A 27514-nucleotide genomic window follows, 5' to 3' on the forward strand; every position below is an offset into this window, starting at 1 on the left:
ATTACATTCCATATTTCCATCGGGTAAATACAGTATTTCACATTTTAAGAACTTGCAAATGTGAAGTTGTATTATCGCGGAAATAACCCAAAATATTTTTTAAAAAAACTTTTAATATTTCTCTTCAAATGTCAACTTCTAACTACAAAGAATTCCACTACGAATACAAATAGCCTGTTTTGCATCCATGCTTCAGCTTCCCAATTCGATTTTGTACGGAAAATAAGTGTAAAACGGAACTTTGAAACTATTGCATTTTTAAATAGGAACAATTCTCAGTTTAATCTGTACGGATATCTAATTCCCAACTAAGTATTATTACTTCATAGTACTATTAGGCTTTGGGATAAGTTTAGCAAATCTGAATTCCACATTTATCAATGGTGGCAGTCCGTTTGTGTTGGTGGAAATATACCGAGTCTGAAACATATTTTTATTCTTTGTCCCTTCTAATTGCTCGAGTCTCGACTGGGGATAAACGCAGACTGTCGGGTTTTTCAGCTTGGTTAACCATTGGTTAACCATTGCCACCTCCCAAAAATTGCAAGATCTGGATGCTGCTATGGCTATGACGGATAATTGACTGATCTCAGTGAAACATTATGTAGATCATTTTCTAAACAGCATTATTCATAAATTACTTCTTAAGAAAATTTGAGTTGCTTTTTTCTCATTAAGGTTGCTTTTCAATGTATTCATTTTAATTTAAAGAGGATAACTTGAAAAAGCAGGGCAAATCTTTTTTACTGAATACTTGCAGATTTGATTATTCTAAAACCCAAAAAAGCAACACAGTAGCATACTATGAAATCATATCTCACACATGGTTTTTAATTTAAATGAAGTGGATGTTTTGATGAGATGTCCTGGTTGAAATTAATACATAGATACATTGCATTCCAGTCAACAGATTCATTTCTACATTTGTATATTGATGAACAAAGATCAGTTATTTTGAGAAACATTATACAGAACCAGAAATAGAAGACATCAGCATTCTATACTGATTAATTTTATACTCCATATTATTCTGTGTGAGTTTTATGCCTTCAGTTTTTAAAAGAAGGTATAGCACATCAAAAGAGATGACCGTTCAGTTTCCTGAGACACAGGGACCTACACATACTGATTTGTATGTATGTTTTCATATATGCTGATATACAAGTTAGCATATTGCTGTTGAAATTTCAAGCATATTTCATTTTTAAGTGGTTATCTGCATGTGTAACAGTCCGTTCACAAAGACAATCTATTTCACACAGAAGTAGGGAAGTCTGTGAACTTTGCACAGTTTTAATGATTTTGAAGAATGTTAGATTTATTTCATTGCAGGAATTTACAAATAAAAAAAATCCCCATTGGTCTGCATCAGTAAAATCAATTCTTACACAAAATAAGATACTAATAGAAATGAAATTATATACCATTTCAAATTGTGGAAGTATATTCCATATTGCTTTTTGCAAAAAATGAACTTAAAGGATCATAACATTTATTATCAATTAGTTCTGTGGTAAAACATTTAACCAGTTTAAAAAATAGGCACACACATCCATATATAAAGATATTTTTTAAAAGAATGCTTCAAACTCATTTTGGTCTAAGGATGATATTAGTCAGCTTTGACTCTTAGGTCCTCCTCTTGGTCACTAGCTATAATATGCAGATGTTAAAGACCCAGATCATATGCCACACAAAGACTTATTTTGCTTTACTTTGGGTTATTAATTGGCTCAATTCAAATAACCCCAAGCATTATACTTAGGTTTGAATCCGGCAGGGTCTCTTGACATTTAGCCTTGGATGTAAGAAACCCCTTGGCTATCCAACAAGACCCACTATACCATTATGAACCATTAGCAGGCCGTCATAACTTATACTAAAATGAAGTGTAGAAAAAAAAGATTTAAAAAGGCAACCCCACAGGATTTGGGTAACCTAAAACATAGTTTTCTATAGACAGAAAAATACTGGATGTATACTTTGCTAGGCTTTGTTCAATAATGATTTAATAAGTTAGCCATAACCAGCTGCTAGGTTCACATATCATTAAGTTACAAGTCAAAGTTCATAAGCAATACTGTAAGGGCTACCACAATAAGGGAGAAAAATTTAAATTGGATGCATATCCAGCCATGTAAAAAAAAATACTTTTGCCCCACAAACAATGGAATTCACAAATAAGGCCAAGTAATATATCCTGATGGTAAAATCCCTTTTCTGAAGTATTAAAAAAGTGCAATAGGTATTATAATTTGTCTGATGTCTTTGTTGCAGCACAGGTGGGAGAAAGGAAAACTTATTTCTGAGATGGATCATCAAAGAAAAAATGTCCCAGCTGCAAAACTCGCTTATACACTTTAATTTAATTAAAAAATGAAGATGATAGCAGGGGCACACTTAATTAGTCAACTCTATTTCCTGCTTGCATGGCAGGACCCAGGTTCAAATCCCAAGATGCTGTTCTTAGTTTCTGAAAGTGACCTTGTTGGGCGATCAAGAGCAAGACATTTTGGAATATAGATCTTTGAGTTATGCACAGAAGGCAAGGTGCATTCTCCGGTGTAAGTTAGCCCAATTCTGACTTGCCGCCTCCTCCTCCTCCTCCGGGCCATTCATCCTGATCAACAGCTATGAAGAATTAGGATTCTGCCCAATTTCCTTATCTGCTTTTCCTTTGGATATCGGACGAAATTAGAATTTTTCAAGGGACTATTAATGTTTCTTCTACACCCAGCATTTTAAAAATGTTAGGTGTAATAAATGAATAACTAGAATAATCTTGCGGGTAGGACTCAATAATATAGTTCCACTTGATAACCTCACCTCATCAAACCAACATGATTAAAAACTCAAAATCATTAGAAATACCTTTTTAACGACAAACTACTGTTTGAGCTGGTAATTTCATAGAAGTGCAGAGTTTTGGCTACAGTACAAAACTGGTTTGCCACTTCTTTAGGGGATTTTGTTTCTTAAATTCACAGCCTACCATACACCTCTGGGATTCCCTAGCAGCTTCCCATTCAAGTTGTAACCAAGGCCGATCTTGCTTAGCTTCCTAGTCCACATCTGATCATCTACCAACACATTTTAAATGATGAAAACTGCATTTTGTATGCTAAAACATCTGCCTTTGAATCAATTCAAGCATGCAGCCCTAATAGTGCACTTAAATCTGCTTCATTTCTTAATGGTTGTTTGAAATATCTACTCAAAGTTTGCTTTTATTTAGGAAGCCAAGAAGCGGAAGGCTTGCCTATTAAAGCTGAACTTTGTTTCTGATATAGTAGGCAGAATCCTTATTTATTGCTTCAGTTTCAAAACTTAACAATTGAAACTTTCCTGAGAAGTAAAGCAGTAGGGCTTAGTTCTAAATAAATAATTCGGGACTACAGATATTGTATTTCTTTTTAATGGCATAAAATGTAATTGAAATTTAGGTCTATCCAGAGGTATGACCGTATAATTAAATTAATACATGCGGAATTATGTCCACATGTACAGTCAGACATCCCTAGCATACATGTCAAAATAGTAAAAACAAAATCACATCATAAGCTCTGATCCTTTCATATGTGTGTGTGTATACATACATATGAGCTTGTGACATAATGCTGCTTTAGTCATTTGCTCCTCTGATATCCTAAAACATAACTTGGGAGACAAATTTTCAAAAGAAACAGTCATTACGCTTAAAGACCGTTACCTGTGGTATTTTTCTGTATATATGAAATTTATATATTAATTTGTGTCACTATCAAATAGTAGCATTGACAGAACAAAATATACCAAACTGTAACATATAAAAAGTAAACATGAGCAAAGTCAAGTCAAATTGTGCTTTCAAATTTTTTCCAACTTCAAACTTACAGAAGTGTTCATTATTTTCCCTAAAATGTTCCTTTAGTGGTGACAGAATACCCAGTTCAAGAGACCTGGGTCTACTACTTTCTGCCAGGCTATTTAAAACAAACAAACAAACAAAAAACTTTGGGGTAGCTTTAGTGCAGCATACATTGCATGCCTTTTCACAGCAGCACTGTAGATGTTAGCAGCACTGTAGATGTTAGCAGAAATTACTGCTACTCATAAGTGGAAGTGATTCATCTAAAATCACTCAACTAACAGTTGGATGTTCTACATTAAAAGAGTCACAACTGGGGACCTATTGTGTGGATATTGTCTTCCACTTTTCCAAGACCTTTCCTGCAACTGTTCTTTCTTTTAGGTAGAAAGTGCTAGGAAGAGAAACTCCGGAAAGGCTCAATATTATTTTTAAGTCTTTGCACAACAACAGCATTTTTTAAGTTGGCTTCCTCTAGTGTGAGAGATTCATTCAACAACTCTTGAAAAGGAAGTGATGTGGTCAGGGTGAAAGGTCTCCTTCCTTGATGTCTCTCGTAATCAATTATGAAGTCTCTGATGTGGCTTATTCTAAAATGGAAAGGAACAAAAATTAAAAGTCTGATATTTTAAACCATTTTTTAAAGAACAATGTCACGGAGTCATGGCAATTAGAAGAAACAGGTTTTGAGCAAATCAGGACCTTCACAAACACCATATAGGCATATGTTAAGTGCTCCTATAACTAGCACTTTGAACTACTTTTGTCATTACACATTTTAAGTTGTGCAGCCTTGTTCTTCCCAAACTAACTTCTTTCACAGCAATAGCACTTAGACCAATATACTGGTTCATAGTCTTTACAGCACTCTCTAAGTGGTTTACAGTCAGCATATTCTCCCCCCCCCCCCCCGCAACAATCTGGGTCCTCATTTTACCGACCTCGGAAGGATGGCAGGCTGAGTCAACCTTGAGCTGGTCAGGATCAAACTCCTGGCTGTGGGCAGAGTTAGCATGCAATACTGCATTCTAAGCACTGTGCCACCATGGCTTTTATGGTGTATTATGTATAAAAAAAATCATGGTGATGTAAGAATAAATCTGTTCAGTTTTTTTCGGCTGTATGCGATATAATGAAACGAGGTGCTGTAACCTCGGAATGGTTATAAGCATCACCACACTGCATATTCAAATAAGTTGTTAAATCCTCTGACCCAAATCTACAGTTTTTCTGTAGATACTAAAGGGGGTAGGATAGCCTCCCCCAGCCTGTTGTTTTATATCAGTTATTGTTCTATGCAGGAGCTTTAGTGTCCAGTGTATGGAGAACAGCAAGTTTGGAAAAACCAAAGTATGGATTGTTCTTTATAGTCAGAGAGTTGTTTTATTCACTGGTTTCCCAATCATGGCAATTTTGAGGTATGTGGACTTCTACTTCCAGAATTCTACAGCCAGCATATCCATTGATGACATTCTAGGAATTGAAATCAACATGCGTCCAAATTGCCGTAATCGGGAAACAATGCACTAACATCTTAGAGAAAAATCATAATGCAACTCCACTCCACATGCCATGTATTTCTATGTCACACAATCCATATTAATTAAAAATCACCTTTCCTGCATAATGTAAGATATAAAGAGAAGGAAAAATGAGAAATATAATATTTATATGTCTCGATATTTAGTGAACTGATAGAGAAATCCAATAGATGTCTACTCAGAAATAGTTCCCATTGAAGTAACATAGAGAAACAGAGTTTAGAAATACAATATTTTGCAATACTAGATCAAATCCAGTCAGTCTCAAGCATGAAAAAGCAGAAATACAACTTCATTAACCAGACACAGATCAAAACAGCTTTACACCTTACAGTAATTTGGATTGCAGCTGTGGCTTATTCAACAAATTAGGGCAAAGCAAACTAAACGTAACATAAAAATCTTGCCAAGGCAATCATTCTGACATAAGATTTCCCCAAAGTTCTGATGCTTTGATTCAATGTGAAGTGAATGGAAAACGAATGCAGCATGCACTGAGGCTCATTTATGTCATAATGGCTGTACCACTTTGTTTAACAGTGTGTTTTCTTTTTTGATTTTTTTTAAAAATGTACACTATCATTTTCACATATACTTTAAAATATTTATCTAGGTTTTGTCCGTGGCTAATGTTGAAAAAGGGGACGCGGTGGCTCCGTGGGTTAGGACGCTGAGCTTGTCGATCAGAAGGTCGGCAGTTTGCCGGGTCAAATCCCGAGTGCCGCGTAACAGAGTGAGCGCCTGTTACTCGTCCCAGCTTCTGCCAACCTAGCAGTTTGAAAGCACGTAAAAATGCAAGTAGAAAAATAGGGACCACTACGGTGGGAAGGTAACAGCGTTCCGTGCGCCTTCGGCATCTAGTCATGCCGGCCACATGACCACGGAGACGTCCTCGGACAAGCGCTGGCTCTTCGGCTTTGAAACAGAGATGAGCACCGGCCCCTAGAGTCGGAAATGACTAGCACGCATGTGCGGGGGAGCCTTTACCTTTACCTTTTTTAATGTTGAAAAGCTAACATATTTTATGGCTCAGTATTCAAAACAAATCAATGTTTTAAAAGGCACTTTGGCTGTAATCTAATACTTTCTTGGAAGTCTGCCCTAACGGTTGCAGTAGGATTTCATTTCTAAGTAAACATTCTTAGGAATAGCTTGGTGGGCTGTAATTTGTCTTGAAAGGAACCAAATATCCTGTAAACTGCACAGTGTATTGTACAAAATGAATTCTCTTAATGTGATCTATTCTTACCTATGAGAAATATTGAAGTTTTGTACTATCCTTGCTCCATCTGCTAACCAAATCTGGATTCTAGTGATAGGTTCTGAATTATTTAGCACTACTGTTGGTTTTCTCTTTTCAGTTTCTTCAACTTTTTTTTTTACTTTGGAGATTATTCTAGGTGTAGCACTGGAAAATAAAGTTTTAGTCATATGAGATTATAATGCCACTTCATTCTAGATAATTTCTTCTCCATGAGCTACATAGCTAAATATTACCAACATATAAAAATTAATAACAACGGTATCTTTACAGAATACTTGAAATTAAACAAATGTAATAAGAGTTGAGATTTCATTATCATAGAGGCAGCAACATATTGATTGGAAAGCAAAAAAGTATATTTAAGCCTGAAAAAGAAACTCAAGAGAGGGCTGAGAAAGGTTGCCTAAGCCAACATGTGGTTGGTTTGGGAATTAACTGTTATTGTGTTTTACTTAGTAAAGCATGATTAGACAACTAAAATCTCAGCATAATGTGCCCATCAGTAAACAACCTGTGGGACCTTTGGGAAGTTCTACTTTTTTAAAGTGGAATAATCTCTCTTAGAGAGAATGGTATTTGTTCGTTATTTTTACTCCTTATCTTAAGATTTGGCTTTTCACTTTGTTTTTTTTTAACTGAAAGGTAGGATGTGTATCTTTAAAATATAAAATTCAAATGCATGGAAGTAGTAGTAATATGGCAACATACCTTCTTTTATTACATTGAATCGTAAGATTCTTATAAGTCTGATACATCTGTTGAAGATTTTTGAACATGTAATTTCCATTCTGCTGAACTATAACTTTACTCTCAAAGAACAACACGCTTGCAGGCTCTAACGTATTTCTTATACATTCAATGAGTGGAGAGTTTAGGCCAGGAGTCAGCAACCTGAAACAGTGAAAGAGCCACTCGGAACCGGTTCCCTCACAAAAGGAAAAACTGGGAGCCGCAAAAAATGTGTGCACATGTGCGCATGCGCAGAACAGGGTTTGACTGAAAAGTGGAGCCAAGGCAAGATATGCAGCTACCCTGCATATTTGAAATTGATTGGTTGAACTTTTTTAGTCCCACTTTTTTTTTGGACTGCACATGGCAGAGGACTGGGAGCTGCAGGAGATGGCTGAAAGAGCCGCGGGTTGCAGACCTGTGGTTTAGGCCCAATATTTTCCTTCTTGCAACAGTATGCTATATTTACAAAGGGATACATGGCAAAATTTAAAAAAACCCAGCAGAGATCTCTACAATGTCTCAATACGAATAGAATTCAATATATCCTGAAACATAATGGTGAGGAGATCAGATTATGTCAGTTTTCTCCAACATGATGTCTTCTAGATTTGTTGACATTCTAAAAATTCCCAAGCCAGCCTTGGGTTAGGGAAAAGTAAGTAAGATTATCAGTAAGGTAAAAGACAATATTAAGGAATGATGCTAAGATACCATGTGAGCAGTTATGCTGTACAATTTGAAGGGAATTTATCTGGAGGTAACTTAATGAGGGATAAGAGGACTATTGTTATGACATGTTGATATTCCTGCATCTTTTTCATTTATCAATATTATTAAACTGGTTATTTTGTACTAAGATAGGATATTCAATAGAAAGGCAGCAATATTTTCAGTTCCAAATTTGAAGCAAATGTTCTGTATAGGTAGTCCTTGACTTACAACTATTCGTTCAAACTTCCAATGGCACTAAAAAGTTACTTATGACCATCTTAGTATCCCCCTGGTCACGTGATCAAAATTTAGGTTCTTGGCAACCGGGATATATTTACAATGATTTTAGCATCTGAGGGTCACATGACCCACCATTTGTGACCCTCTCAACCGCCTTCCCAGTAGCAAAATCAATGGGAGAAGCTGGATTCGCTTAATGACCCTGTGATTCGCTTAATAACTGCAGTGATTCATTTAACCATGGCAAAAGTTGTGAAATCAGGTATGGTAGCAACAATTAACACAACAAGCCTGATAACAGAAATTCTGGTTCCCGTTGGGGTTGTAAGACGAGAACTACCTATAGAAGTCTTCCTCAAAATCTAGAAACGCAGACGCCATCTTATTCACATTACACCTGCCATGGGATTTACTCAAAAGTAAACAGGCATAGATTGAAGCACAGGAAGAATGAAAGAAAACAATCACCTTCATTCATTTCACAAGCCAGTTTCAATTACTAAAAGAATGAAGCTGTCTCACCTTCCTAACCGATATCCTGGTCCAGAGAAAGGATGAAATACTGCCTTCGGCGACATATATAACTCATCCTTCTTATCATCCATCTTCACATCCACCTCTTCTTTGTCACAGATCTTCTGTAACTCAAGAGGCAGCTCCCTAAGATAAAGACACAGCATATCTTGAGATTGTTAAAAGGGTTAAATATTTGGGGGTGATTTTGTCGCCCTCTAATACAAAGCTATATAAAAATAATTATGAAAAGTTATGGGGGAAAATTCAAAAAGAACTGGAGAGTTGGGAAAAATTGCAATTGTCTTTGTTGGGACGGATTGCAGCAGTGAAAATGAATGTCCTGCCCAAATTTTTATTCTTATTTCAAATGATACCGATTCTTAAGAAAGACTCTAACTTGGAGGAATGGCAGCGTGGTATCAATAAATTTGTGTGGGCAGGGAAAAAGCCACGAGTTAAACTTAAGATTATGCAGGATACTCGTGAGAGAGGTGGCCTTAAAATGCCTAATTTTAAATTATATTATGAAGCTGCTGCACTAGTAGGAATAAGTGATTGGATTAATTTGACACAATCGAGGTTATTAAATCTTGAGGGCCATGATCTGTTGTTTGGCTGGCATGCATATTTGTTGTATGATAAGAAGGTAGATACTGTGTTTAGGATGCATATTTTAAGACAGGCATTGCTGAGAGTTTGGAAGAAGTATAGACATAAGTTAAGCAGCAAGATACCATTGTGGGCAATCCCAAAACACGCAATAGAAAATATACATGCTGGTTTCAAACATGATGAGACTACTTACAAGGAAATTTTAAGTTTGGAAAGGAATATTTGGTGCTTGAAATCATATAGTTTCTTGCGAGAAGAGAAGGTTGTTCAGACTTGGTTTCAATATATTCAGTTACAGGCCAGGTGGAAAGAAGACCAAAAAAATGGATTTGCAACGATTGATGAAAATTTGATAAAGCAAATTAGAAATCAAGGACCAGCACATATTAAACGGATATATCTTGCATTGATAGAGATCGATTCAGAAACAGAGCTTGTTAAGGATTGTATGATAAAATGGGCCCAAAACATTCAGGAAGTTATTACAATGGACACGTGGGAAAAGATCTGGGTGAGGAATGTAAAATTCACTCAAGCTCAAAGTCTAAGAGAGAACTTTTACAAAATGTTTTATAGATGGCATCTAGATCCTAAAAAGCTTGCAAGTATGTATCCGAATTATCAGCCTAAATGTTGGAGGTGTGGTGATGAAGAGGCAACATATTTTCACATATGGTGGACATGTAAAAAGGTCAAGGCTTTTTGGATAAAAGTCTGGTGGAATATGCAGAAGATTTTTAAACGGAGGATAAAGTTTTGTCCGCAATTTTTTTTGTTGGGAATAATTGTTGACGCTACAGTTGTGGACTCTAAGCTGATGTTGAATTTAGTTACGGCAGCAAGACTTTTGATAGGTCAATATTGGAAGAAAGAGGAACTGCCGACTATACAAGAGTGGATTTTAAAGGTTTCCGACTTGGCAGAGATGGCGAAGATTTCGGCCTATTTGAAAGATTACTCGCAAGAACATTATATTATGGAATGGAGAAAATGGATTGAGTTTATCCAGAATAAGTATAGGGTCAAGAAGTTTTATCTAGCATTTGAATAAGTCTTCTTTCGTTTTCTTTTTTCTTTTTTTATTTTGTCTTCTATATATATTTAATAATGCTAAGTTTTGTTTGATCCTATATAAGTTAGAGAGTGATGGATTTTAGAATTTATAGTTGTTAGTATATGGTTGTTTATGATTGCTTTTTTATATATATATACCTTGTATTTAGCTCTGGGAAGTCCGGGGGGGGGGGAGGGGGGTTGGGGGGAGGTGGGGGGGAGGAGGGAGGGGGGGAGGGGGGAGGTAGGGAGGGGAGGAGGGAGGGGGAAGGGGGTTTTTTAAAGGAAAACTGTATTTTTAAAACTTTTCAATAAAAAAAAAAGACACAGCATATCTATATCTGTATTTGAAACATAAAGACTATTGTTTTGATTACTTGAAACCAATACAGGTAGTCTGCGACTTAAACCATTTGTTTAGTGACTGTTTGAAGTTACAGTGGTACTGAAAAAAATGATTGTTTTTCACAGTTCACCACCACTGCAGCATCCTTGTGTCATGTGATCAAAATTTAGATGCTTGGTGACTGGCATATATTTATGACAGTTGCAGCATCCCAGGGTCATGTGATCAGCTTTTGCAACCTTCTGACAAGCAAAGTCAATGGGGAAGCCAGATTCACTTAACAACCGGGTTACTAATTTAACAACTGCAGTGATTCACTTAATAGCCGTAGCAAAAAAGTTTGTAAAAAGGGGCAAAACTCACTTAACAACTATTTTGCTTAGCCATGGAAATTTCAGTCTCAATTGTGGTCATAAGTCGAGGACTACCTGTATGTCACAGTCCAATGTTTTTGTTTCAGCTTTTTCTCCCCATTTTTTCCCATATCCTGTACAATAATGAAGCATCTTCATATACCACAAGACCTGGTTTGAATTTAAATGTCAGTATATCATATTCTGACCATTGTAACAGCCCACCTATTCAGCAAATATATTACAAATAAACATAGAATGCCATTTTATTAAGTTTGTCTTTCACGTATCTCAAAAAGGGGGTACCCTTTAAAAAAATAATTTGGATTGATGCACCTTTTGAGTAGACCGTGCATCCACCATGTTGCTCAAACTGGGTAGTTACTATAGAGTGTAATGTGCAAACTCAATTAATACAAATCTGACTTGCCCCTTTTTAATGGAATCCAAGAAGCACTGGTTTGCAACATCTGTGTAACTTCGGAGTTCACCCTCATTTACTGTAAACCCATTTTTCCATAATGTAATAAGTGTATCAGCCTGTAAAATGAAAACACAAATTAGTTATATCAAGAGTTGAGCTACACCATGTATGCAAGAATAAATGTATGAACGTATAGTAATATAAACATACGAGCAATACATCCAAATGAAGAACAGTCCAAAAGCCTGTATACATCAACATTTTCCACTATGCTTTTTGATGCTTGTAAACTTTCCTTCCTTCTACCATGAGCTTTACTTCACTCACTGCCTTCTGTTTATTTATTTATTAAATTTATATGTTTATTTATTTTATTTATTTTATTAGATTTATATACCGCCCCTCTCCAAGGACTCGGGGCGGTGTACAGGGCAATTAAAACGCTAACAACACGCAAGGTATAAAAATTTAAGATTAAATCAATAGCCCTAAGTAATAAATACAATCTAAAATTTAAAATTTTTTAAAATTTAAACACTAAAATCCAATCCCTCAGTCCAGGCCGGCCTGTTCAAACAACCAAGTCTTCAGGTCGCGGCGAAACGAGCGAAGGTCAGGAGCCATCCGGAGCTCAACTGGAAGCTGATTCCAGAGGGCAGGCGCGCCCACAGAGAATGCTTTCCCCTTGGGGGCCACCGGTCGACATTCCTTGACCGATGGCACCCTGAGGAGGCCCTCTCTGTGGGAGCGCACAGGACGATAGGTTAACGCCGGGAAAAGGTGCTCCCGTAAATAATCCGGACCCATGCCATTTAGGGCTTTATAGGTCATCACCAGCACCTTGAATCTCACTCGGAAGACAACTGGAAGCCAATGCAGCTCGCGGAGCAGAGGTGTTACATGGGAGTATCGGGAAACCCCCATCACAACTCGCGCGGCTGCATTCTGCACCAGCTGGAGCCACCGAGTGGTATTCAAGGGCAGCCCCATGTAGAGAGCGTTGCAGTAGTCTATCCGAGAGGTCACAAACACATGAGTGACTGTGCGTAAGGCGTCCCGGTCCAAATAGGGCCGCAACTGGTGCATCAGGCGAACCTGGGCAAAAGCCCCCCTGGTCACAGCTCCTATATGATCTTCAAAATTGAGCTGTGAATCAAGGAGGACGCCCAAATTGCGAGCCCTATCTATGGGGGGTAACACCTCACCCCCTACAGATAAAGATGGAATAGAATGGACAACCCGAGATGCCGGTACGCACAGCCACTCGGTCTTGTCGGGATTTAGACGAAGCCTGTTCCTCCCCATCCAGACCCTCCCCGCCTCCAGGCAACGGGATATCACGGAGAGGGCATCACTGAGTTGATCTGGGGTGGAAATAAAAAGCTGGGTATCATCAGCGTACTGATGATACTCCACCCCAAAACCACGAATGATCTCGCCCAGCGGCTTCATATAGATGTTGAACAGGAGAGGTGAGAGGACTGACTCCTGAGGGACTCCACAAACGAGAGGCCTCGAGGCCGACCTCTGTCCCCGTCAACACCGACTGCGAACGACCCAGAAGGTAGGAGGAGAACCACTGTAAAACAGTGCCACCCACTCCCAACCCCCTGAGGTGCCGCAGTAAGATACCATGGTCGATGGTATCAAAAGCCACTGAGAGGTCTAATAGGACTAGGACAGTGGAGCAACCCCTGTCCCGAACCTGCCAGAGATCATTCATCAGTGCGACCAATGCCATCTCCGTGCTGTACCCGGGCCTGAAGCCCGATTGGTAGGGGTCCAGATAATCCGCTTCCTCCAGGAACAGAGGAAGCTGATGTTGCCCCTTTCACCAATAAGGTAACTCTGGGCTACTAGCCTATCAACTTCATCCAAGTGTGACTTATGGCCTCTGCTTCTCCTTGACCCATTCACTCTTCATGTATTTATTTTTTCAGGTACGAACACTTTTGTATTTAATGCACTTACATTCCTCACTTATTTGTTCTTGAGTCATTCTCCTGTATTACCACCAATGTTTCGGAAATAACCTAGCTCTGCTGCATTCAACTTACTCTTAAGTTCCTCTTGACATGTTTCATTCTTGACGTGTCTTGCCAAATAATGTAGTGGCTGGAAGTACAGATAAACCTCGACTTACAAACACAATTGAGCCTAAAATTTCCATTGCAAAGCAAGATGGTTATCAAGTGAATTTTGCCCCATTTTATGACCTTTCTTGTCAAAGTTGTTAAGTGAATTACTGCAGTTGGGTTAGTAATATGGTTGTTAAGTGAATCTGGCTTACCCACTGATTTGCTTGTCAGAAAGTAGCAAAAGGTAATCACATGACGCTGGGGCCATCATAAATATGAGTCAGTTGCCAAGCATCTGAATTTTGATGTGACCATGGGGATGCTACAAAGGTCATAAGTGTGAAAAATGTAAGCCACTTTTTTTCAGTTCCATTGTAACTTTGAATGGTCACTAAATGGTTGTAGGTTGAGGACTACCTGTAATTTTCTCTTCTTCAAACGCATGGATTCCTTGCAACAAACCATATACTACCCACTATTTTTCTACCAGCATGTTTACATGTAGTTGTCCCTTAATGACAATAGGGACCAGAATCTCAGTCATTGAGCAAAGTGCTGATTAAGTCAGATGTCACATGACTGCTCTGCTCTGCTCAACAACTAAACTCTCAGCACTAATGGATGCAGTAGCTAAGTGAACTTGCAGACTGTTAAGCAAACAGAATCCCAGGTAAGGAATGGAGGGTGCGTAGGGGTGGGTGGGTGGGTGGGACACCTAGCACAAGCCACATACCAGTATCTCTCTTCCCAGGGTCTGAAAAACCTCCCTGCTTAAATCCTAGAGGAAAGCATGGACTTTCTGGGGAAGCCGGCAAGGAAATGACGAACGGCGATTGCATGATTGTGGGGCATCTGGCAACTGGTTGTAAACGCAAGTGGATTGCAAAGTGCCCAGATCGCAATCAGGTGACAGCGGGGTGTGTGTGTGTGGTGGTAGTGGTACAATGTTTTATGATGGCTGGAAGCCACCTTTCTGAGGCTGTTGTTAATTCAAACCGCTGTTAAGTGAGAATTACCTTTCTTTTTAAAAATTTCTCTATTCTTTCTCGTTCTACCATACTACAAAAATTTATCTGTTTGTTCTGGGTTATTTTTGCTCTTTTGCTCTCATTCAAATGCCAGCTACATCAATACATTTATTTCTAAAGTCACATTGCTGACTGCATCATGCAGTCTAGCAGCCACAGCAAATCATTCAGTCAACAATATGACATTGTGTATAAAACACATTCATACCACTACAACACCCCCCCCTTATGCACACACACCCCAATCACCACTACCATGGAAAATCACATATTTTGTCTTATCCTCTCTCTCCTCAGTGTTGAACTGTTCACTAAACTTTCTATTTATTCTCATGCATGCTTTACTTCCATCATATATCACTTTTAACTGCCTTCACCAATCATCCGTTCACTGCATAAATATACAAGACATTCCATAATTCAAGTCTATAGTATTCATTTCATCACACACTTTCCTAACTCAACACACACACACACACACACAGTAGCTTTCTGTTTCACATTCATGCTCAATGACCCTTAATGACATCAAGAACATTAATCTAGTCTGCACACTCTCTGGCTTCACTGTACTTCCCAAATGTTGCTTGAGCAAAAACACAAAGTAATTACCAGAATTCTACCAAATACCTTTTCCGGGGACATTTATCAAATGAATTCCCTTGTAGTTTTTGCATTAATTCTTGCTACTTTCCTCTTTGGTAGGAGAATAATAAGAGAATTCCTCCAATTGTCATCCATAGACGCACTTCTTCACAAATATATTGAACACCAGCTATTTAATCATAATCTGACGCAAGTCAGAATCCAAATAGCACATAAATCCAAACTGTGGTATATTTTAGCCTGTTACCTGGCATAATCTCTGCTGTGCATATCTCAGCTTAACTATTCCTCTCCCCCCCCCCCCTTATCTTCTTTTTCCTACTTCATTTTGCTTTCTTTTTTTGGGTGACTTTGTTAGTAGATTTCAGGAGAAAATGCTGCCTAAATAAAAACTTACAATTTTTCAATAACTATCATGTCTTGCAACCCTACATCCATGTACTTTAGACTTACCTTAGCCTGCTCTGACCATACGGCCCCAACTTTCTGAGCTTCTTTAAAAAGGTTATCAACACAATCACCACAATTATTCTGCTCTGTACCATTCTCAATTTGGCCCTCAGTTTTGGGTTGGCAAATCCTGCAAAGTAAGATAGAAAACTCACCTAAAATGTTTTGTATGAATTAAAACATGGCCTATAGGTTTTGGTATATTTGCTTTTTACAGAACTGTTAAAACATTTCAGAATATATCTATGTGCACTATATCTTTAACAGAACTTAGTTAAATAAGGCATTCCAGATCAATCAAAGGAGCAATTTCTCAATTCCAAATTCAGTTCTAGTAATCATGAGGGCATCATGTTGGAAAAGGCTAATCTAAATCATGAAAGTAGTCACTCTGTCTCTGCTCACCCCACCCCACCAGGTTGTTGTGAGGAAAATAGGAGGCAGGAATATTAGATATGCTCACGTCTTTAATTTATATACAAAAAAGGAGAAGATAAAAATTTCCTCCTCCAAGACAAATAGAATATTTTACCTGATACACAACAACTGTCCCCCCTCGTCTAGTTTAGTGTGTCATTTGTTAGACCAGAATCTCTTTATATATTAATAGAACGTAAATTAAGCTCAGAAAGCATGTGGATTATAGTACTGCAGGACTACAAATATTTATACTGGGTTAAAAAATGTTCTTTGCCACTGTAGATACATGTGGAATGAAGTGCCTTGACCTTCCTCCATGTTGCGTGTGGTGCCTCTAAAACAAAGCTGTTAAGAGAGTTCAAACATTTATCTGAAAGATGTCTGCGGATTCACAGTACTAGAGTCAGCCATCACCATCGTCACTCAGCCCTTTGCCAAGAAAAGAATGACAAAGGCTGGGCAGCGTGGAACCCCCAAAGTCCCTCAGCTCCAGTAAAGTGATTTGTGGCCCATGCTATGTTTAGTGCCATCTGTTGAGCAACCCCATTCCTTCTTCTCTGGCACTTGAACCACAGCTCTGGCTGCTGTTACCAGTTAATAATACAGTGAATGCTCTGTATTTTCTACTCCAATAACTGCAGTGGATGCTGGCTGTATCAGTTAGACATTTCTACTGAAAGTTTCCTGCGTGCTTATTTGGGGCTTATAGACTGTGGCTTCTGGAAGCCTTGCTCAGTTAACATAAGATCTCTGTCTCCATGTTACATAATAAGACATAATAGTATAATTGCTGGAACTCCTTACTTACCATAGTGATGTTTCTAAGGATGTTGAGAAGATCTGTCATCTCATGTTAATTTTTAATTTTTCTCCAAGACACTGCATATGGCAGCCTCTGGTCTCCCGCTATATGATCTCTTGTCTCCCTGCTATATGAGGTAGGGTTGTCTGATAATCATTCAAGTTGCCAGCCTATCTACTACAGCTTTCTTAACAGTTTATTATCTCACTAAAGCACCACCATATAATGAAGCAATTATCTTGACTGAAAAAAGATTGAAGTTGTACTCATGCCATATATATATAAAAAATCTTTTAATTTATTAAAGCAGTGTGACAAAATGAAGCAAAAGAAAAATAATCTTTTTAAGTTTGCTTGCTAGCATATGTGTAATCATACTAAATACTAAAAAATATTTCCTTCTCCTAGAAAATATAGTTACAGTTATCAAGGGGATAGAAACACAATCTGTCTTTTCTTAAATGCAGAGTTGTTTTTAAAAAATGAAACCTCCTCCACCCAAATCCGCAGCCAAGAGCAGCTCCATTCTTTAATGGCAAGCATAATTCAATAATTCATTATGAAGGAGAAGAGTTAATAATTACTCTAATACAAATTATATCACTTGCCTACGTTGCAGCTGCAGCAACCAGTTCATTCAGGACTGTAGAAAACATTGAAAAGGAAATCTACTGCTCTGAAAAACCATTTAAAAGTCAGCTGAACAATAAATAAAAGAAACCTTAACTAATACGTAATAACTAAGGAAATCTTTCTCATTCTGATTCCATTCCCATTCAGATCAAATACAATCTACCAGAGGTCGACTTACACAGTCAGCCATTATGAGATTGTGAGCGTTGAAGTTTCAGAAATTTACAGGACACTAAACTGGAGAATGCTAAGCACGTCTTTTTTAACACAAAAAAGCCTAACAAAGAATAAGAATATTATCTTCTTAATCTAAATTTAAAAAGCAATGTTAGAGCATAATAAGAAATTATACTTTTGGTTGGAATTCTTATGCCATCAATACAATCACTGTTTACTAATCCTTAAATATTTCAATTCTTACCTATTTCAAAATCTTACCTCTTTCTAGATTTAGGCAGTTAATCCTTGCTTAATATAAAAGTAATTGCACAACTGGTCTTCCACTTATGACTACTGCAATGTCATGTGATTGCCATTTGCAAGCTTCACAGCTGGCTTCTGACAGGTATAGCCAATAAAGAAGCTGGCAATAAAATCGTGAGTTGTGGTTACATGATGACTCACTTGTGACTCACAATGACCAAATGGGAAGTGATGGTGTAAGTCCATTGCGATCATATGATGTCTCAGTGACAAGACTTACTGATCCCAAATGTGGTTGTTAACCCTATCTACAGAAAACTTGATTGCTTCTGACACAGTGAAGCACAAATACCTCTGTACACTTTATCTCTTCTGGGCACATAAAACAAATACACAGAGTTCTACCCTCCACTTGCTTCTATCTGTATTCTAAACATGCAAGGACACCAGCTTTTTTTTTTCTTCAGGGATTGACACAGTGCAGAACTCTGCTGCTTGGGAGTACTCATAATAAGCTAACATTACGTGCCAGGTGGGAAAGGACAAGATTTATTATTTATTTATTTAACTTATATACCGCCCTTCTCCCGTAGGACCCAGGGCGGTTCACAAGGCGATTAAAACAATATTACAATACAAAAGTTAATAACAATTAAAATAAATTAAATTATCCTTAATTGAAATCTAAAACCCCTTTAACTCTAATTAAAAAACCCAATTACAATAAATTAAAAATTAAAAGTTCTCAGTCCTGGCCAGAAAGCTCAAAGAGCCAGGTCTTCAGGTCCCGGTGGAACGAACGAAAATCAGGGGCAATCCTGAGCTCTACGGGTAACTGGTTCCAAAAAGCAGGCGTGCCCACAGAGAAGGCCCTCCCCCTGGGTGTCGCCCGCCGGCAATCCTTTGCCGGCGGCACCCTGAGAAGGCCCTCCCTGTGGGAGCGCACAGGACGAAGGGAACTTGATGTCGGCAGCAGGTGTTCCCTCAGATATCCGGGACCCAAGCCATTTAGGGCTTTATAGGTCATCACCAGCACCTTGAATCTCACCCGGAGGGCAACCGGAAGCCAATGCAGCTTGCAGAGCAGAGGTGTTACATGGGAGTATCGGGGAGCCCCCATCACAATTTGCGCGGCTGCATTCTGCACCAGTTGAAGCCTCCGAGTGGTCCTCAATGGCAGCCCCATGTAGAGAGTGTTGCAGTAGTCTAATCGGGAGGTCACGAGCGCATGGATGACTGTACGCAAGGCATCTCGGTCCAGATAGGGCCGCAATTGGCGCACCAGGCAAACCTGGGCAAAAGCCCCCCTGGTCACGGCTCCTATATGATCTTCAAAACTGAGCTGCGAATCCAGGAGGACACCCAAGTTGCGAGCCCTATAGACGGGGGGTAACACCTCACCTCCCATCATTAAAGGTGGAATAGAACGATTCACTCGAGATGCCTGTACGCACAGCCACTCAGTCTTGGCAGGATTGAGTCGGAGCCTGTTTCTCCGCATCCAAACCTGAACCGCCTCCAGGCAACGGGACATCACGTCGAGGGCATCACTGAGTTGGTTTGGGGTGGAAAGAAAAAGTTGGGTATCATCGGCGTACTGATGATACTCCACCCCAAAACCACGAATGATCTCACCCAGCGGCTTCATATAGATATTGAACAGGAGGGGAGAGAGGACCGACCCCTGAGGAACTCCACAAACGAGACCTCGGGGCGGACCTCTGCCCTTCCGTCAACACCGACTGCGAACGGCCCAAGAGGTAGGAGGAGAACCACCATAGAACAGTGCCCCCCACTCCCAACCCCCTGAGACGTCGCAGCAGGATACCATGGTCGATGGTATCAAAAGCCACTGAGAGATCTAATAGGACTAGGAAAGAGGAACAACCCCTGTCCCGAGCCCGCCAGAGATCATTCATCAGCACGACCAATGCCGTCTCTGTGCTGTACCCGGGCCTGAAACCCGATTGGTACGGGTCAAGATAATCAGTTTCCTCCAGGAACAGAGGAAGCTGATGCGCCACCACACTCTCAACAACCTTCGCTAAAAAGCGAAGGTTGGAGACCGGACGATAGTTATTCAAAATATCTGGATCCAGGGCAGGCTTCTTGAGAAGGGGTCTCACCACCGCTTCCTTCAAGGCGGCGGGAAAGACACCCTCACTCAAAGAAGCAGATATCACTGCTTGGAACCAGCCTCATGTCTCCTCCCGAGCTGAATAAACCAGCCAGGAAGGGCATGGGTCCAATAAACAGGTGGTAGAGCTCAGCCTCCCCATAATCCTGTCCACCTCCTCGGGAGTCACAGGATCAAACTCAGTCCAGATAATACTCTCAAGACCACTCGATTCCTCCCCATCAGACTCTGCCCAGTCAGAGTCTAAACCAGTCCGAATCTGAGCGATTTTGTCTGCCAGATGCTGGCTAAACTTCTCGGCCTGCCCCTGCAAGGGCTCCTCCCTCACCTCCTGAGAAAGGAGGGAACGAGTTACCCTAAACAGGGCGGCCGGGCAATTATCTGCGACGCGATGAGGGTGGCGAAGTAATTAGACTTCACCGTCCTCATCGCCGCAAGATAAGACCTAGTGAAAGATCTTATTCGCAATTGGTCAGATTCAAACCAGCTGGATCTCCAACAGCTCTCCAGACTCCGTCTCTGACGCTTCATCTCCCGTAGCTCCACAGAAAACCATGGAGCCCATAGGGATCTGCGCCGGATCAGGGGTCGCAAGGGTACAACCCGGTCAAGTGCCTCGGTGGCGGCCCTCTCCCAAGCCTCCACCAAGGCATCAGCCGGGCTGTGAGTGAGGGACATAGGTATAGACCCAAGTGCCGTCTGGAACCGTTCTGGATCCATTAGGCGCCTGGGGCAGAACCACCTGGTCAGCTCCGCAGCCCAGCGGTGAGGGGTAGCGTATCGGAAGACCAGCCGTAGGAGGTGATGATCGGACCATGACAGGGGGACAATATTTGGTGTACCCCCTCCCAGATCATCAAACCACTGCCCAGATAGGAAAACCAGGTCGAGAGTGTGACCCCCTCCATGGGTCGGACCCTGAATTATCTGGGTCAGGTCCATGGCCGTCATGGAGGGCATGAACTCCCAAGCTAACTCTGACGACCCGCCCAGGGATGGAAGGTTGAAATCACCCAGAACCATAAGTCTGGAAAATTCAACCACCAGCCCTGAAAGGGTGTCGAGAAGCCCGGGCAGGGTTGTTGCAACACAGCTGGGCGTCAGGTATGTCAGCAACAAACCCAACTGAACCCCAGAGCCAAACCTCAGGAGGAGCGACTCACTCCCGCCAATCTGTACGACAGTGGTCTCCCGTGGATATAAGGTCTTCCGTATAACCACCGCCACCCCCCCACCCCTACCTGAGCCCGCGGCCGGTGCAGCACACAGAAACCTGGAGGGCAGAGCTCAGTCAGAGGGACACCTCCCTCTGAGCCCAACCAGGTTTCCGTAATGCATGCCAGATCCGCGCATTCCTCCTCGATCAAATCTCGGAGGGGAGCTTTGTTCACTACGGATCTGGCATTAAAATACACCAGCCTAAGCTCAGGGGCCCGATCTCCCTCACCCCCGGGTAAACAGGTATCAACCGGAGGTTCAGAGCACGCCACCGCTTGAAGACAGCAGGGGCGTGATCCCAGATGTTGATACGGCCCTCCGTGCAACCACCTGCTACCATTCCCAATTGTCGTGGGGAGTTGAAACCTGAATGCAGACACTAGCACGGCATCAAGTTCACAGACTAAAGTGTTTTGAATCTGAAATGTCTTAAGTTTGAAATGAAGCGTTCCAACTCTGCAGAAGTGTTCTGAGCTGGAAATGGCTCCATTTAGAACTGATATGGCAAAACAGGATCTTTTCAAGCCCAGAATACTTCTGGAGTAATTCTGGAAGACTGTCACCAAGGCTGGAAGAACACTATTTGAAAGTGAAACAGCTATTTTGAAATCAAAGGCTTTTCACACCTCTATCACAAATCCTTTGGAGCATAACTATTTGATTTGGACTGCCCAATAAAAGAGGGATTTCAGTCTGTATTATCCTCACACGTTTAAAAAAATTTACCTGGGCAACTCCTTTTGACTTCTGTGGAGTTAATTCTTCTTCTGTATTTATTTATAATAGTCATCCCACCATGTGGTATGTTAGTTTACAATTTTGGATGTGTGGGATGACAAGTACCGTATCTTCTTCCAATGAACATTGCTATTGATTTTGGGTATCTCCATTTCCTTATTAGGCTAAAGTGTAATTCTTCCCTCAAAGCATCTTTCTTCTCCCAAACTGAAAAAGTTTACACTTGTGGGCTCTCCAGAACAACTGACTTAGTAGAAAAGCTTCAGAAGACTGAAGCATCTACTTCAAACTTTAAGTCCATTCTAAACAACAGGGTAATACTAATACTAGCCCCATACTTTACACAGAAAACTAGCTGAAACATATGCCTGAGTTCTTATTAGGCTCATTAATAAGCAAGAATCAAACTAGTAAAATCTACCTACCATTCTGGATTCAAGGTTTCAATCTTGTCAAGTTCTTGCATTTTTTCCCACCTAATGTTAAAACAAAATATTACCATCATGAAAGAGAACAACTTTTCTAATACCTAAATTTAAACCAATTAATTATTTACATGCCTAAGTAATCCAAGATAGGAGGTGAGCCAGTTTCTTCCCAATTCACAATGTACGGATAGTCCCCAACTTACATTTGTTTAGTGACCATTTGAAGTTACAACAGCACGGGAAAAAGTGGCACTGAGTTATGAACATTTTTTCACACTTAAACCGTTGTAGCATCCCCATAAATACATGATCGGATACTTGGCAACTGATTCATATTTATGCAGTGTCATGTGATCACCTTTTGCGACCTTCCTACAAGCAAAGTCAATGGGGAAGCCAGATTCAATTAATAACCACTTTACTAACTTAACAACTGCAGTGATTCACTTAACTGGGGCAAGAAACTGGGGCAAAATTCACTTAATTTCTCAAATGTTTCACTTAGCAACAGAAATTTTGGTCTCAGTTGTGACTGTAAATCAAGGACTACCTGCATTTGTTCTGGAGTAAAAGGGCAGCCAATTAGGCCTCTGGTAGTTGCTAACTATACAAAGGACCAGACTTCCCTTCCTTAGTTTGAATCATCAATAAAAGTCAAATTGCCCAAATAGCATTGAGAGGCTACTGGCACTCCAAAGTGCACCTTCAATGCAGCTAAAATTCCAGTTCCTAAAAATATATTAAGGGAAGGTTTAAACTAGCATGGTGCTCTCTGAGTAATTTTGGCAGAACAGACAAAAATCTGAAAGGAGCAAATATTTCTTCACATAATTATATTATGCAAATATATAAGCAGACAGATAAAAGTGAAAAAATGCTTTTTTAACAGTTGGGGACAAAAAAGTTAAATATTCCAATGCAATATAGCAGTAGTGAAGTTTCAGTAACATATTTATTATAACATCTTTATCCTACCTATTTTCTAAAGGTAGAGCATAGCTTTCAATGGGACTTTACTATGTTTACATGTGCATTTCCAATCCTATAGGCAGAAGTGATAATAATTGCACATTACATAGAAACAAATTAAGCTGGCACCATACTTCCTAAAATCCCAAGCCAATATTGTCTGTACATTGCTCAGGTTCTCATAACATGCAAAGCCATAATTAAATTTCTTGGTTTTAAATTAAATGTGTAAATTAAACCATGTATTTTGTAACTAATGGTTTATAACTGAACATATTTTGTGAACCCATCCAATTATATGTATTCAATAAATCATTGTTAAATCATAGCTAAGGACTCCTGGGCAACCCAGTGATGTGGCTCACACCTTACTAAGTCATGATTTGTTTAATCAATAAATATGGTAAGCTAAATTATGTATCTGTTATAAATTAGCCAAAATTAATCACACACATTAGCTTAATTCTATGCAATGCATGGAACTACTTTTAAGATATTGATTTATAGTATACTCTGCCCTTCTAATCTGGTTAGGATCAGTGTTATCAGAAGCTGCTGAGAAGTCCAGGAGTTTGACCAAGATCCTCATACAGTTTTCCAGTACAGGACATCATGACAATCAAACAAATGTCCAGAGCCCTGTTTTTCTAATAAGAGTAATGCATTTTTCTGAGTATCAAGAAAGAGAGAAGGTACTACTGCGCAAAAGAAAAAGGATGAACTGCACCCAGTTAACAAGGAACAAAATGTTTTTGGTACAAAACCAGGTAAGGTTCACATAGTATAAATACTGTAGAGGGAGATAAAGAGCAGCACACTGAGGGTATTTTAATCTATAACACAGCACAAGACAAAATAAGCAGTCCTTTTATACCTCAACAATCCAAATATACTGAGTGCAACATTTGATAAAGCAAAAATGAAGGGGCCAGTGCTTGTAATGTAAGCTATTGTTTTTTATTTATTTATTTTATTTATTTAGATTTATATACCGCCCTTTCCCGAAGGACTCAGGGCGGTTTACAGGGCATTTAAAAGAAAATCAATACAAATCTTATCTGAATCTTAATGCTTTAATTCCAGGCATACCTAAAACAATTAAACACTTGTCAAGGATCTTCCTTACCCCTGTGTCACACTATTATCCTTCCCCAAATGTTACCCTCTTATTTTCCTAATCTCTCCTTGCCAATGTCTAACACAACACGCAATTAACTTAACCATGTTTTACTGAAGAAATCCAGCTTCTTGGGTTTGCAGACCCACCCAATCATAAATTATCCCGGCCATCATCTTTTCCTGTAGTATGATACAGAATTCACATCGAAAGTCTACAACGATTTTGTAATCCACATACTAAAAGATTATTTCTCAATATGGATTTTCTTTTTCCTCAGGAAGGCTACTTTGGCTTTGTTTCTGAAGAGCGGAAATCAGAAAGAACTTGGACGCTTTGCTCTAAAAGCACCTATCCAGTACGAACTGTCCAGAGCAGGAGTCTTCAAACTTGGCCCTTTTATGACTTGTGGACTTCAACTCCCAGAATTCCTTAGCCAGGCACGCTGGCTGAGGAATTCTGGGTGTTGAAGTCCACAAGTCATAAAAGGGCCAAGTTTGAAGACCCCCTGCTCCAGAGGTTGCTCCTAAGCCTGGGGTAGGCAACCTCGGCTCTTTTATGACTCGTGGACTTCAACTCCCAGAATTCCAGAGTCAGCATAGCTGACTCAGGAATTCTGGGAGTTGAAGTCCACGAGTCATAAAAGAGCCGAGGTTGCCTACCCCTGTTCTAAGCGATGCTTCTGAATGGATGATAAAGTGAATCAACGCATGGCAAAGAAACGGGGCGAGGAGGCTGGCACGCGTGTTCTCACGCTGCGCCGCAACTACCTTTCGTTGACGCTTCTGTCGTCCAATAAACCACAGTTGGGTAGCGGCCAAAGCCACCCAAAGAACACTGTGTGGCTTTGTTTGGCCGATAGAACATTGTGGTTTAACACGATCCGGACCTCAGCCAGCCTACATTTTTGCAGAATCAGCACCCTTTTTAAAAGAACTTGGGTCGACCACAAAAAATTACAGCGTTTTGGGGGCGGCGCTAGTAAAAAAAAAACACGTCAGCGCCGCTCGGGCGCCGCCTTCTCGTTAGAAACCGCTGAAGTTACCGCCAGCTGGGCGCTCAAACGTCCGACTTCCTCTCCCCACCCATCCCCGAAAGAAAAGCGCGGCTTTGCTTATCCCGCCCCCGCGAAACCCCCCCCCCACACACACTCCCGGCCTTCCCCAAGGCAGGGGAAAAAAAGAAAGCTCTTCCCACCTTCAGGCAACTTGGATCGAACCCGTGAACTCCCGCGGCCGGTCCGAGGTGCCGAGTCACGCTTCCCGCTCGATGAAAGAGCCGCCACTCCTCCTGCTGCTGCTGCTGCTGCTGGCGGCGGTGGTAACTTTGGCGCTCCTGAGCTTTCTTTGCGTAACGGCTGGAGTCCCGCGAATTCCGGCCCAAACCGCGGAAGGACCCCGGCTGCTTTTTTTTTCTAGTGCCGGTGCGTCGTTCCCTCCTACGATACTCAACTACTTCCCCTCCCCAAAGGGGAGAAGCCGGCGGCCGCCACTCAGCGCTATTTCGAATCGATTGCGTAAAGCCCTGGAGACCAGCGCGTCGGGCAGGAGCAGCATCGGGGCTCTTTTTCCGCCCGTAGAGGGGAGGACCTTGCTGCTGGCTCTTATTGAACCGGAGGGAGGAGCGGGCTGGAAGTTCTTGGCGGCTTCGGGTTATTCCCTACTCGCAGGGGGTCTTCAAACTCGGCCCTTTTATGACTCATGGACTTCAACTCCCAGAATTCCTCAGCCAGGCATGCTGGCTGAGGAATTCTGGGAGTTGAAGTCCATGAGTCACAAAAGGGCCGAGTTTGAAGACTCCTGCCTTACTGTACTTGTCCTGGGAAGCCGCAGCGCAAGTTGAATGCTCCTCCGGTGGCGGAGTTTGGAGAGAGGTGACGGCAGCAGCTCAGCTGCTGGAAACCGTCTGTCTGCTACTCTAAGTACAAATGGGCTGGGAGGAAGCCCCGTGCAGCACTTGCGGCGTTGTTTTCTGAGAAGAGGGGTTCGGACGGTACAAAGGCTCAAGATTTATTTATTTTTTTTAAAAAAATCCTTTTTAATGTGCGCCGGTGCGTTCACGGAAGAAAAGTGACAGTAAAGGTGGTCTTATTTTAAAAGGGCTCAAACGTGCAGCGTTGCAATCGCTTGCCCCATGGAACTTATTTATTTATATCCCGCCCTTCTCCGAAGACTCAGGGCGGCTTACAATCTAAGAAGCACAAACCAATGTGCTTAGCAGTAGCCTTCATTCTATGTATATGCCTGCTTATTAGGGCTTTCACACACACACACCCAAGCGGCATTATTACAAAGTCAGCTTATTGCCCCCAACAGTCTGGGTCCTCATTTTACCTACCTGGGAAGGATGGAAGGCTGAGTCAACCTTGAACCTGCACTAATTGCAGGCAGCTGGTGTTACTTAGGGAGGCATTAGCCCACTGCTCCACCAAGGCTCATAACTTGCAAGAATGAAGATAGAAACCACCGACCTTTTTACAAATGGTGTTTGTTTTAGGCGTTAGCGTTGTTAACGGGTTAGTGGGTGGGTGGGGACTTTCAGGCTGGCACTATCCCATCTGCAAAAGGAATAGTTCACGTCTCAGACTAAGTTGTGGTTGGTTTAACTACAGTTTCTTTAATAAATCAGTTGGTCCGGTTCATGGATGTGCCATGTCAAAATCGGACCACATTGTGACTTTTACCTGTGCATACTCTCATTATTGGTAAAGGACTGTGACTGAGTAAAAGGACTGATGAAGGCTCCTGTCTGAAAGCCATGACGAGGCAGAGACAGGCAGGGCATGCTGTATAGCAGAAACTTAATATACAGCTTGACGTCAAATGGCT

At 40.8% G+C, this 27514-nt stretch overlaps 1 protein-coding gene across 6 annotated transcripts; it reads right to left on the reverse strand.

Annotated features, from left to right (window-relative positions):
• Positions 1-810: 810 nt before the first annotated feature.
• UBXN2A (UBX domain protein 2A) lies at positions 811-26227 on the reverse strand. 6 transcript variants are annotated; one of them, XM_083348645.1, is made up of 8 exons: positions 25884-26226; positions 22598-22648; positions 15805-15931; positions 11642-11755; positions 8858-8991; positions 7361-7543; positions 6638-6796; positions 811-4437 (listed from the first exon to the last, which is right to left on the reverse strand). In XM_083348645.1, exons 2-8 carry the CDS (start codon positions 22636-22638, stop codon positions 4242-4244), a joined length of 954 nt encoding a protein of 317 aa, XP_083204771.1. In that variant the 5' UTR covers positions 22639-22648; positions 25884-26226; the 3' UTR covers positions 811-4241. The 6 variants fall into 6 exon arrangements, with proteins under 6 accessions (XP_083204771.1, XP_083204770.1, XP_083204774.1 ...); XM_083348644.1 differs by having other exon boundaries at positions 8858-8995; positions 11646-11755; positions 25884-26222; XM_083348648.1 differs by lacking the exon at positions 11642-11755 and having other exon boundaries at positions 8858-8995; positions 25884-26227.
• Between the last annotated feature and the right edge of the window lie 1287 nt (positions 26228-27514).

Source organism: Vipera ursinii, assembly GCF_947247035.1.
Source record: "Vipera ursinii genome assembly, chromosome: 1".
In the NCBI taxonomy this organism is placed as follows: domain Eukaryota; kingdom Metazoa; phylum Chordata; class Lepidosauria; order Squamata; family Viperidae; genus Vipera; species Vipera ursinii.

Excerpts from the sequence above, each read along its gene's own strand:
- UBXN2A (XM_083348645.1), bottom strand. The coding sequence starts at position 22,638 with ATGCAAGAACTTGACAAGATTGAAACCTTGAATCCAGAATG. Across the intron at positions 11,756-15,804 it reads TATGGTCAGAGCAGGCTAAG|GCTGATACACTTATTACATT; the intron begins GTAAGTCTAAAG and ends TTCATTTTACAG. Across the intron at positions 4,438-6,637 it reads AACTTCAATATTTCTCATAG|AATAAGCCACATCAGAGACT; the intron begins GTAAGAATAGAT and ends TTTCCATTTTAG.